At 37.0% G+C, this 13889-nt stretch overlaps 3 protein-coding genes across 3 annotated transcripts in view; 1 reads left to right on the top strand and 2 right to left on the bottom strand.

The window, feature by feature from the left end:
* The window catches only part of LOC117995914 (zinc finger protein 431-like), a 170080-nt gene that overhangs the window by 120959 nt on the left and 35232 nt on the right, over positions 1 to 13889 (bottom strand). The gene's annotated exons all lie outside the window — the stretch shown is intronic.
* LOC117995912 (uncharacterized) lies at positions 7804 to 10837 on the top strand. The gene is made up of 2 exons (XM_034983932.2): positions 7804 to 8101; positions 9897 to 10837. The coding sequence occupies exons 1-2, from the start codon at positions 7834 to 7836 to the stop codon at positions 10574 to 10576; spliced, it is 948 nt and encodes a 315-aa protein (XP_034839823.1). The 5' UTR covers positions 7804 to 7833; the 3' UTR covers positions 10577 to 10837.
* LOC117995911 (uncharacterized) lies at positions 8413 to 11322 on the bottom strand. The gene is made up of 2 exons (XM_034983930.2): positions 10852 to 11322; positions 8413 to 9525 (listed from the first exon to the last, which is right to left on the bottom strand). The coding sequence occupies exons 1-2, from the start codon at positions 11148 to 11150 to the stop codon at positions 8637 to 8639; spliced, it is 1188 nt and encodes a 395-aa protein (XP_034839821.1). The 5' UTR covers positions 11151 to 11322; the 3' UTR covers positions 8413 to 8636.

Below are 13889 nucleotides of genomic sequence, written 5' to 3'. Positions count from 1 at the left end.
AACAGACACAGAAACGAAGGGATTCGATTTCGATAATCGTAAGCGGTCAAAGTACGCTACTAGACCTTTAAAGGCATATATTTACTTTTAAAAAATTGTCAAAAATTTAAAAATATTGTCATTCAGAGATGTAGTAGACGGGAAGAAATCGATCTCAAAATCGCAACTTCATTGAAAAAATACTGGTCTTTGAAGGATATATTCAAAAGCAGTATGCCACTCCAGTTAAAAAAGAAAGAAGGACTCTACAATTCTACCTAATTTGACTTACGGGTGCCAAATATGGACTTTGAGTGCCTAAAATTGCCAAAAACTGGCTCTTTGCCAAATATCATGGTAAGAAGCATACTAGGCGTAAAGCTCCTAGATAAGATAAAAAGCGACGATATCAGGAATAAAACAAACATCACAGGCTGCTAGTTCATGTGACATGAATGAAATGGCGATGGGCAGACCACTGTATGCGTATGACAGACGAGAGGTGGAGCAAGATAGCTACCCGATGAAAAGGGCTGCACTTTGAACAACGCAGGACCCGACGGTCCTGCGACGGGACAACCAAACGCTCTGGGTAGACGACATCGTGGCAACGGCAGGTCCAGAGTGGGCCAGGAAAGCCCTAAATCAAAAGCTGTGCCAGAGCTTGGAGGAGGCCTATACCCTATCGGGGAGCGTACAAATTAAAATAGTGACAAAGTTTAAAAAAGCTATGTAACATATTTTAACATGTTAGCAATAAAGGTTTGGTAATAAATAATAATAGTTAGTGTCAAATCTTTAATTGGTTAAAAATGATTTGGCGACTAAACAGTCGTCGCCAGCCCAACTAGTGGGAAACACGGGATAGCACAGACTAAAGATTATTGAAATGTTTCATAAAAATAAAGATATTAATCCCTAGGACCCCAGAAGAGTGGGAAAAGGAGTAGAAAGAAAAAGGAAAAGGGCAAAGGACAAGACCTCATACAGGACCTCCGAAAATGGATAAATAGAAAACACGGCGAAGTCGACAAATTATCATACAGGCACTGAGCGGACACGGAGTATTTAACACATACCTACACACTGTTTAGGCCATTTTTACTTTACAAATTTTATGCCTACACACTCGAAACTATTTTTAATTATATATTTTTTACAACCTCCTACTTCTATCTATTTACATTGGCCCGGAACGAAAAAGGACCAAAACTGTGCAACGTTTTTGGAATCATAGAAAACTAATGAGGAGTCAGTCGCACCTTGACTTACGCCGCCGCAATCCGCTCGCACAATATTTAAGTGCAATTCGCTAAACCTCAAAATACAGATCGATCTGACGTGTTATCTAAATAAATTATTACTTATGGTGGAAACGAGTGTTTGAATCAGCGACTAGTGAAAGTGCATCGAAGGAAATAACTGATAAACGCAGGTGAGTCCAACAACAACACAGGGCAATCCTTTCACTCGAAAGATTTCCACCACACACCAACGGCAAAGCACCCAGCCACAACTGTTTCTATTGCGGTGAGGAGGACACACCGAACCACGAATTTTTTTGATTGCAGTACGTTATCGCCACAGACACAGAACAGTGAAGAGGGTGCAAAAATGCTACGGACAATAATGAGACAACGTGTGAGCGACGAATAGTCCAGACAAAAGGCAAATGAATCCTGACCGGACAGCCCCTTTCGTGATGATTTGCGCTTGCAGTACCGGGAAGGAAGGCAGGAGGTTTTAAACCGTAGGTCACCGAGAGAACCACGGTGAAGTAGAGCATGTCAATTGAGGATGAGGATTTCCTCCTGCCAGGAAAAAAATAGCGTTATTTTTGCTGGTTTGCATTTTGAATACCTCTTAGAGGTATTCAAAATGCAAACCAGCCTTACCGTCCTTAGAAGGTGGCGAACAGGGCAATCGCCCGGGGCCTCGCTCTTGCTCTCGTTATTTCGCGCAACAACTCTAGCAAACTTTAACCTCTCAAATAAATCAAATTTTAAAAAAAACTCAGCCTGTGTGTTCTCCGCTTTCAGACGTCTGTCTGGACGCTGAAGATGTGGAGAGGATGCCCCTTGCTAATTCGCCATCTGCGGTCATCTTATTGGATGACAATGAGGAAATACCAACACCTGAATGGTTAAAATCATCATACCTCTACTGCAGACAGACATCAGTGGTTAAATGCCTTGCGCAGTGGGTATGACTCACTAATAAGAAACAAAGTGTGGGAATTGGTAGATAGACCCAAAGGTAAGAATATTGTTAAGTGTAAATGGGTTTATATGTATAATGAAATATGACGTAACAGGTAGACAAATTTAAAGCTAGTAGTTAGCCCGTGGATTTAGTCAGAAGCAAGGCACTGATTACACGGAAATTTATTCACCTGTCTTCGACATTCGACCTTAAGAATTTTGTTTGGGATTGCCACACAGGTAGATTTAAAAATAGATCACATTGACGTCACCACAGCATTTTGAAATGGTGAACTAAAAGAACCCATCTTTATGGAACAACTTATAGGTTTTAATAAGAATGACAAGGTTTGTTTACTTAGAAAAGTATTAATGGTTTAAAACAGTCGAGTAGAATGTGGAATATTAAAATTCAGTGTTTTATTACAAAATGGATATAAGCAAAGTGTAACAGAACCCTGTATTTATGTTAAAAAGTCAAACGATCAATATGTAGTTATTGCTCTATATGTTGACGATTTCTATGTTTTTCATAACAATTGTATCGACAGTGTGCTATCATTTTTGCAGAAGCATTTTGAAATCCGTCATTTAGGTGAGCTAAAGAATTTTTTAGGTATAAATATTACTAGACATAAGGATGTAATAATCTTAGACCAAGCTGACTATATTGAGCGTTTATTGACTAGGTATGGTATGAGTGATTGTAAATCTGTCCCAACGCCACTGCCTGCAAATTGTAAACTTGATAAATCTACTAAGAAACTTTTAGAAGATGACATTTACAAGTACCGACAGCTTTTAGGCTTACTTATGTATCTCGCTGTTTGTACTCGTCCTGATATTGCGTCTGCATACAGTCTACTTAGTCAATTTATCACTTGCTTTGAGTTCTCCGCTATTTAGCTGGGACGAAAAATTATGTCCTTCACTTCAGGCCTACGCGGATGCAGATTTTGCCAATGACTTATGTGATAGAAAGTCTTACACAGGGTATGTTATTAAAATAGGACCCTGTGCAACAAACTGGGAGGCCATAAAATAGCAGTGTACAGCCCTTTCAACTACGGAGGCTGAATATGTGGCTTATGCAGAAGTATGCAAAGACATATGTTTTGTAAGGAATTTCTTACTAGAAATTTTAAGCAAACGTTTTAATGTCATTGTATACAACGACAACCAAAGTGCTCTTAAATAGTTATCAGCTAAAGAGCACTGTCACAGAAGAACCAAACATATAGATTTGCGTTATCATTTTGGTAAGGACTTGATAGGCGAATCCCTATGTGTGAGATATTTGTCAACTAATGCAATGCTCGCAGATGTTTTCACAAAATCTTTGAGTGATGTAAAACATTGTTATTTTGTAAATGGTTTAAATTTAAAAAAAGGTAAACAGACGAGTCTTTTTGTGATGATTTCACATTGTAACTATGTGGCTACACCTATGTAGTTCTATTTTGTATAATAATTTGTGACATTTAATTTAGCATGGTATGTACTTATGGGTGTTTAACTTTATATGTAAAGTACCTAATTATTCTCTGTGTTCTCTGTATGTCTCTTGACGATTGTAGAGTCTAAGGAGGAGTGTTAAAATATTTGTTTAGTCTGTGACATATGTCATTTATAGATATCCTCGTCAATACGTCATAGTTTTTAGACCTTTCTCTCCACCATAGACACTCGGCCATGAATCACGTTTTCTCTTTATTTTTATACTAATTATACTCAAAATAATATAATTACGTTTTATTATAACCTTTGCGTGCAGCTCTGTCAACACTAAAACAGATTTTTATTTATTTTTATACATCATAGTTTTTGAATTATCGTGCAAAATGTCGAAAAAATACGACTGTAGTACGGAACCCTCGCTGCGCGAGCCTGACTCGCACTTGGACAGTTTTTTTACTATTAATGAGAAGGTGAGGGAATAAATTGGTAAGAATTTAAAAAAAAAAAAATTAACTCTTCCATCTAGTTAACTCGAGTTACGTAATTCGAGTTCAACCCGAGTTACGTGAATTTTAACTCGGGTTAAACCTAGTCTCACGAATTCAGTCTACAGCACAAAGATTGTATGTCGAAATTGATTAATTTAGAGAATGATTTAAAAAGCTGTTTCACTATTGACTCCTTGGAACAGTCACAAATTGAACAAGAGTGGCAACGTTGGAGAGATATTTTAAAACAATTGCTCGCAATTGTAAATTTTTAAGCATCTCACTATTTGGCCTTCAGGGGTCATAGATAGAAGTTAACATCTGACTCAGATTGAGGGTCAAGCGGCAAGTTTATAGATTTAGTTAAGTTGATAGTCCAACTTGACCCAGTGCTGAAACTTCACCTAAAACAAGTAATGACCACTATATCGGAAAATGAAGTGAAGACTCAACGTCCCTGCTGCGCCTTACACGATAACGCTGGACCTCACACGGCACAACAGACGGTATCTAAACGACCAGAACTAGAGTTGAAATGTTTGCGTCATCCATCGTACTCACCAGACTTCTACTTTTTACCAAAATCTGGATAACATCTTGGGAGGAAAACCGTACATACACCTAGCTTCTTCAACAAGTCATTAAAAATTTAACACTGCGCTGACAGAGATGCTTTGATAGCATAGGTGCGTAATAATATTTTGATTGATAGAAATAAAAAAATTAAAAAAAACTTTAACTTTCTGTATATAAACGGCAACTTCATAGGTAAGGTCCTTATGTTAAAAGCTTGTGATATGCAACGGCTGTAAACCGAACCCGCAGTTACTAGAATCGTTAAGCCAGTAGATTGAACTGAAATTACATTTTCAACTAACGAGGACTCGTGAAAATCGCTACCAAGTCGAATTATTACATAACATGTACAATGATGAAAAAATCAAAATATATTTGCAATTCTTGAGTGGAACCCTAAAGCAATAAAAAAATTCAAAAAGAAAACTTCAGACCCATGTCTGCTTTATAACACGCTCCATGATGTAACACAAGTATCGTATACGAAAATAATAATAACAAAACCAGAATTGCAATTTGAAATGTTCCATCTCTCTATGAGTTATTCACCTAGGATATTTATTTGTAAAAGCGATGAGCTGAATCTGACCAGAATCAGTAGTAAACGAGGAAGAAAACAAGCTATAAAGAAAGGATGTGTTGATTTTTAAAATGAAAAAAAAAATGAAAATCTTTTTTTTATTCGTATAAACTTTTACAAGTGCTTACGAATAGTCGGATGCATCTACCACTGGTTCGGAATGCCTTTCCTGCCGAGAAGAACCAGCAAGAAACTCGGCGGTTGCTCTTTACAAATATTTGATATAGGTACAAAATTATGCCATGTATAAAATAGTATTTGCAGTCTTGTGCGTTGCTGGAACGAGCTACAGGTCAAATCCACGCTCTTTTATCATTTAGATAATCTTCAATTGTGTAATATGCTTTTTTCAGGAGCATATTTTTAATAGATTTTTTAAACTTGTGCAAAGGTAAGTCCAAAATAGTTTGCGGGATTTTATTATAAAAGGTAATACCAATACCCACAAACGACTTTTGGACTTTCCTGAGGCGGAAGGCAGGAGCTGCAAGTTTGTCTCTGTTTCTAGTTAGCCTATTGTGTAGATCACCAATTTTCTTGTAACTAAGAATATTTTGTCTTACAAAAATTATGTTATTATAAATATATTGAGAGGCTACAGTAAGGATATTTATTTCCTTAAATTTCTCTCGAAGGGAATCGCGTGGTCTTAAGTTATAAATTGCGCGTATTGCCCTTTTTTGTAATACAAAAATTCTCCCAATATCTGCCGCTTTACCCCATATTAAGATTCCATAAGATATAATACTATGGAAGTAAGCAAAATATACTATCTTTGCGGTTTCCACGTCAGTTAACTGCCGAATCTTTCTAACAGCGTAAGCGGCAGAGCTTAATTTGCTAGCAAGAGTTGATATATGGGTGCCCCATTGAAGCTTCGCATCTAAGGTTATCCCCAAAAATGTTGTAGTCTCAAGACTATTTTTAATGTATCGTTATTTATCATTAAATTAATGTTACTTGTGTTCTTGGTATTGGGCAGTGCGAATTCAACACACTTAGTTTTTTTGAATTTAAAAGTAAATTATTTACGGTAAACCAGTGAGTTACCTGAGATATGGCACCACTCACATCGTCAAAATTGTCTTTATTTCTATCAACTTTAAAAATCAAAGACGTATCATCAGCAAACAGTACAATATCGCAAGTATTTTGGACAAAATATGGTAAATCGTTTATGTATACCAAGAACATGAAAGGACCTAGAATAGAGCCTTGAGGAACACCCATTAGTGAGGCTGATCCGGATGACTTTACATCGTTAACACACACTGTTTGAATACGATTACCAAGATAAGACGCAATGAGACCAAGCGCAGTGTCTTTGATTCCGTAGTGGCTCAATTTAACCAGGAGAGTCTCGTGCTCAACGCAATCAAATGCCTTGGATAAGTCACAAAAAATACCAATGGCATTCTGTGAGCCTTCCCATGCACTGAATATATGCTTTAACAGCATTGCGGCCGCGTCGGTTGTTGATCGACCTTTAGTGAAACCATACTGCTCAGAATGGAGTAGTGTCGGACTATGTTAATAAACTCATAGCTAGAACCCAGAGCCGTAAGGCGAGTGAAAAATATCAAATGTAAAAAGTTTTTGCTTATGTAAAAAAATGTCATGTGTGGGTTAAGGAACTTTGTGAACTTTGTTAATTAATGAAATAAAACGAATAGAAACATCTCAATTGTGTATTTAATAACAGTATCGTAATATAAAAGTGATATAGTGCTACGCGAAACGTTCATGGTCCTAAATCGAACCGAATTCTTTGTGAAACAAACATCGGAATTCTGAAGAAAGTAAAAATTACGCTAAAGTGAGGTTACAATGGATCTTGTTCAAGTCCAGGAAGAGTTAAGGTCACAAATAGACAAACTAAGAACAAATTACAAAAAGTGTTCAAAGGAAAGATTAACTCGTCAGTACATTGAAACTAGATTGCAAGCTTTAGAGTCTAAATATAATAATTTTACCAAAAATCATGTGGAGTTGATTAGAAATAGAAGCGCTGTAACAAATGATTACTTCAGCCAGGATGTATTTGGAAATTTAGAGGAGTTTTATTTAGAATTTAAGACAGAATTAAAGGAAAAGCTTGAGAGTTTTACTGTGAGACGACAAAATGATAGTTCTTTCAATAGTAGTAGTGCCAATGGAGAAAATCATAGTATAAAATTACCTAAAATAACTTTGCCCACCTTTTCTGGGAAATATATGGAATGGCCTACGTTTCATGATCTTTTTGAGTCCCTTATTCATGAAAATTCATCATTAACTGACGTAGAGAGGTTACATTACTTGAAAACACACCTTTCTAATGAAGCGGAACAACTACTGCGGCATATACCCATTACAGCGAGCAACTATGAACAATGTTGGACACTACTAAAATCAAGATATAACAATAAGCGATACATAGCTAATAGCATATTAACTAGATTAGTGGGACAAAGGGCCGAAACACATAAGCGCGTTGCGGCGCCGCGCCGCTGAAATCGGCAGTGCGCTATAGCGGTGCGGCGCCGCAACGCACGACGTGAATTCCAGCGTTATGACGTCATACTTGTTGACAAGGATGCAGTTTGTTTCTAACACTCTTGCAAACAACACGTGTCAACCGAGAAGCAGTTTTAAAATTAAAATGTCTGACGTTGACGTCGATCTGTTTATATCTTCGGTTCAGGAACACCGTTGTTTGTGGGATACTAGTGACGAAACCTATAAAGACAAATTTATAAAACAAGAAGCATGGAAAAGCATTTGTGAGATCGTTTATGTTGATTACAAGGAAAAAAACTCAACCGAAAAATCAAAACTGGGTAAGTAGTAACATATAGTCTTAGGCAATGATATTTTAAACTAAAGATAAGTTACGTTCATAGTAATTTACGTTTTAAATCTGTTCCTGTGTTTAAATCATTACCTCCCAGCAATCCAAAACTGCACACATTTGCAAGTTTTACTGATTAGCAAACCAAAAGATATGAAATAAAACGCAATTGAAAGAGATAGCTATAATTTTAATGGTTGCACTTCAAACGTTTCTTGTGCATAGAGTAACATTTATAGTCGTAGAGTGGACACTTGATTCAAAACTATTCAAAAGTACATAGATAAGAAATAAAACATCTTACAAAAGTAAATCACATTTATTGAAAATTTTAACAGTGAAATAATTAATAATGAAAGAAAAGAAATAAAATACACATTTTTAACCGACTTCAAAAAAGGAAGAGGTTACTCAGTTCGACCGTATATATGCTTTTTTTATGTTTGTTCACAACATGTTAAATAGTTTGAATCAAATGTATTAAGGTATTATTTGTATTTTGAACTGAGTAGGTATACGAACATTCATATTTTGTTTAATTGCCAACTTAGGGCGCCAACATCACTGGAAAAGTAATTACAAAAATCATTCCGTATTAGATGTGGGCTTAAATTATTTTCATTTGCTGTGGGCAAATGCAACATTTGCAGATCAGAATCATCAAAGATAATGTCATCGGTCGCTTGTACTCCATCTCGATTCAAAACAAAGTTGTGCATTACACAACATGCCTTGATAATGTCTGTCGCAAATTCGTATTGCACATTCATAGATCGATGAAATATGCGCCATTTATTGGCTAGGATGCCAAAAGCGCACTCGACATATCTTCGGGCACGACTCAGTCGATAATTGTAAACTCTTTGTTGTACCGACAAATGTTTTCCTGAGTAAGGGCGCATGACGTTATTCGAAATTGAGAATGCTTCATCTCCTACAAAAACAAATGGAGTTTCATTTTGAGAACCTGGTAAAGGCTTTGGTACAGGAATAGGTAATTTGCGTGTCATAATCAAATCATAAAGTTTAGAGTTCTGGAAAACGGTGGAGTCACTTTCCTTGCCATACGCTCCTATATCGACAAAAATGAATCTATATCTAGAATCTACAAGAGCTAATAAAACTATTGAATTATAGCCCTTATAATTGTAAAACAGTGATCCACTGTGCGCAGGACATGTAATACGGACATGTTTACCATCAAGAGCTCCTATGCAGTTAGGAAAATTTGCTTTCTTGTCAAACTCAATAGCGACATCTTCTAGAACCTGTTTTGTTATAGGAGGTATATTTTGACTTGATAGATGTTTCCATATGGCGCGACAAACTGTCCTTACAATTTTTGCTATTGTACTTGCTCCTCGGAAGTAATTCGTATGCATGGTTTTAAAGTCACTGCCGGTTGCTAGAAATCTAAAATGAAATAATAATTAGTAGGCAAATAATAAAATAATACAAATGTAGGTATAATCAAACTCAAACCGCGCAGGTAATAGTGTTGCTAAAGGAATAGATTTTCAAAGATAGACAGGTAGTTTTTCAAAGAAGTACTCAATAAATATTTTACATTATGGTTGTTCTAGGCAAAGTCAATCAGTTTTTAACTTGCCTAAGTCAAGAAAAAGCAGAAAATTATTCTTTTTCGGCGGCCAGCCATTTATATGAAATTGGATGGACCGAAAGTACTTATGAAAGTTATATCAAATTTTATATGTAGTATAAATGGAATCTAGGGAATTTTAGTCTTTATTACTATTTTTCACTTGTGAAGTTTTTTGTTGCAGGTAATGATTTAGTCAAGAAGTGGAAGGCCATAAAAGATAATTTTGCTAAATATCAAAAAAAACTAAAAGATGCCAATCGATCAGGAGCTGGAGCTGCAAAAATTAAAGAATATCACTTGAATAAACAATTACAGTTTTTGAAAAAGGTTTCACAAAATGCAACTGATTCCAGTTTATGCGTAGCGGAAGGAGATATTGAGAATGAAATAACGGCATTGCCTCGTTATAAAAGTCAACCACGAAAACGAAAGGCAGATGATAAGGATGATATTGAAGAAGATTTATTGGCAATATTAAAAACACCGGAGAATAGACATTTGCATTTTTTCAAGGGGATTTTACCATCTCTACAATCGTTAAATGAGAATCAAACATTGATATTTCAAAGTCGGGTGCTTCAAATATTAACCGACATTCTTCAACCTTCAATTCATCAAAATACACATCACGGCTATAATCAAGAATATCAGCATCAGGGTTACAATCAAGGATATTCAACTATGAGATACGATAATACGGTTCAGAGTGGCTACCACACTTCTACTCCTGGAAGTTCGATTACTGAACAGAGGACTACCTCATCATCAAACCAACAACGTCCAATAAATTCACCATTTTTACTGGACGAAACGTCAGCTACTTCCTATGTTTCACAAGATGAGGAGTTTGATTTTTCTTAAATTGATCATTACATTTTTTAAGGCCTATTAAAGTATTCTTAAAGTAAGAAAATTGTATAATGCAAAAAGCTTAATTTGATTCTGTCTTGTTTCATTTGAACCTGGCTTTGTACCACTAGGTACCCCCAAACCATGAACACTAGTGATGCAAAATTTTTATCGACACCCCGCTAGTACCACAGGTGTATAAAGCCAGGGGTACAAATAAAACTAAACATTTGATTCCGAGTGCCATAAACATCAATAAAAAAAAATAAGAAACCTATTTGTTTTACCTTAAAGTTAAGCCCAGCATTTCCAAAGCAGTAACTGGTTTTCTTCCTTTATTTTTTTTCTTCTGTATATATTTTGATAACTCGCTTAATAGCTCTTCAAATGATGATATACTCATTCTAAAGTAGGCAACAAATTTTTTTTCGTCTATCTTTAATGCTTCGTATTTTTTAGAAAAGAACTCGCCATTTGGATTCATACCCTTACTTAATGGATGTATCCAGTATCTTCTTTGCCGTATTTTTAAGATAGAATAATGTCTTCTTAATAACAAATAAGCAATAAGTTTATTACGATCCATCGCAGAGAGACGTCTATCCACACTCAAAAATCACGAGAAAATGGTTGCCCTACCATAATGCCCTGTTTCGCGACGCCGCAACGCGGCAACGCAACTGCCGATTTTGGCGTTGCGGCGCCGCAAAAATAAGCAGTTTGCGTTATGTGTTTCGGCCCAAAAGGCATGCTCAACGGAATCCTCACACGGGGTGAAGCAAATACTAGATACAACGAGCGACTGTCTTAATGCACTTTCAAATATTGGAGTGGATGTTTCTTCTTGGGATATACTTATCATTCATCTCACTGCGCTAAAGTTAGACACTGAATCTAGAAAACAATGGGAACAGAAAATTAGTAATCATTCAGATGTTTTACCTACACTTGTGGAATTCAAATCATTTCTGGAGTCTAGATTCAGAGCGCTTGAGTTTTTAGAGCCAGTGAGAAGGGAGAACACCAAAGAGAAGGTTGAGAAACCAAAGGCATTTACGGTTACAGCTACACAATGCCCCTTCTGCTTAGAAAATCATTTATTGTATCAGTGCAAGGAATTTAGTAAGACGGGTTACACAGCACGGCGGGAATTTGTGGAAAAGAAGAGGCTTTGTTTCAATTGTTTGGGGGATAATCACCCGGTTTATCGGTGCAGAAGAAACACAGTTTGTAAGCGGTGCTCCCGTCGACATCACTCGCTTTTACACCCTGAAGGGACTACGAGCTGTGCCACTAAGGCTGCAAGCACGAGTGGCGGGCTCGACGCAGTGCCACAAGATGTTTCTATGGAACAAAGTGATACAAAGGGAAGTGAGCAGGACATTACTAAAATCGCTACACATTTTGCTAACAATTCAAACTGTTTAACTGGCCATGTAATGCTGGCTACGGCTTTAATTAAGGTTGATTGTCGTAGAAGTAGTTATACACTTAGGGCGTTACTGGATCAGGGTTCTCAGGCCTCATTCATTTCAGAGCATGCGGTACAATTATTGGGGCTCCGAAAACAACCTGTCAAGGGTTTAGTTTCAGGTCTGGGGGGAGATCAACTTAGTATGGAAATCAAATATATGGTTACTTTTAAAATACAGTCTATTCATAACTCATGTAATTTTAATATTCAAGCTTATGTTTTAACAAAATTGTCATCCACATTACCTGCATACCAGATTAAAATTACTGATTGGCCTGAAATGTTACACTTACCATTAGCTGATCCGGACTACGGAAAGCCTCAAGGAATAGATGTGTTGTTGGGGGCAGAGATTTATGGTCAAATTCTAGTTGATGGTTTGAGGAGGAATCCAGAGGGCACCTTGACTGCTCAAAATACATTGTTCGGTTGGATTCTATCTGGTCGTGTGTTAGACTCACCAGATAATTGCTTCAATAATATTATCAGTATGCACATTCAAGATGACTCTATTAATACATTACTTCGTAGGTTCTGGGAGCTCGAGACTGAGGTACCGAAGGAGCTGATGTCGAAAGAAGATGAGATGTGTGAAGCGTATTACAGTTCAAGAACTACTAGGGATGGCAGTGGTCGTTACTGTGTTAAGCTACCTTTTAGGGAAGCAGATCCAAAGAGTCAGTATGGAGAATTTAAGAGTATTGCGGAGAGAAGATTAAAGTCTTTAGAGAAGAAATTTGAGAAAAATCACTTCTTGAAGGAAGAATACACTAAAGCAATGAATGATTATATAAACTCAAATCACATGGAGCGTATTACTGAAGAGGCAGAAATAGAAAAGCCTAACTGTGTTTATTTGCCTCATCATGCGGTGATTCGGAATGACAAAACTACTTCTAAGGTTAGAATAGTTTTTGACGCTGCCTGCAAGGGAATCCATGGGAAATCATTAAACGATGACTTGTTAGTGGGTCCTAGATTACAACCAGACTTGCGCCACCTCATCATGAGGTGGAGGACTCATGTTATCTGTTTCACGGCTGATGTTATCAAGATGTATCGCCAAATTTTGGTTGATAAGGCAGACACCGACTATCAGCGCTTGTTATGGCGCGAGAAACCGGACAGTGACATAGGAATCTATAGGATGTTAAGAGTCACATTCGGAGTAGCATCAGCACCGTATCTAGCGGTTAAGACTCTTCAACAAATTGCAAAAGATGAAGGTCACGTCTTTCCCCTGGCAGCTGAAATCGTAGCAAAAGACTTTTATATGGACGACTGTCTATCGGGTTGCAAAAATGATGAGGAAGCTTTGGAAATCTATCATCAGATGGTTGGTCTTTTGCGAAAGGGAGGATTTGAGCTTCAGAAATGGATGAGTAATAGCTCTAAATTAATGGAGCTTATTCATAGTAATGCGAAAATAACTAAAAGTTTCAACACAAATGATGAAGTGGTAAAAATTTTAGGTCTCTCTTGGAATGCTACTAAGGATGTTTTTCAATACACGGTAAATTTACCGAAGCAACCCAAGTCAGTAACTAAACGAGTTATTTTATCTGATATATCTCGCCTATATGATCCATTGGGTTGGATCGCTCCGGTTGTTATTCAAGCGAAGATATATATGCAGAAGCTGTGGCTGAAAGGTCTTTCATGGGATGAGGAAGTACCACGGAGTCTTTTAGATGAATGGATTAAATACAGAACCAGCTTACCTTTATTGAACAGTTTTGAAATTTCTAGATGGATTGGTGTTTGTGACTCTGCAAGCGTCGAACTTCATGGATTCTGTGACGCCTCCAATAGTGCCTATGCAGCAGTAACTTACCTGAGAGTGGTTGATGA

Source organism: Maniola hyperantus, chromosome Z (assembly GCF_902806685.2).
Source record: "Maniola hyperantus chromosome Z, iAphHyp1.2, whole genome shotgun sequence".
Classification (NCBI taxonomy): Eukaryota; Metazoa; Arthropoda; class Insecta; order Lepidoptera; family Nymphalidae; genus Maniola; species Maniola hyperantus.
The sequence above is the reverse complement of the archived record's forward strand: the minus strand, read 5'-3'. Positions and strand labels throughout refer to the sequence as shown.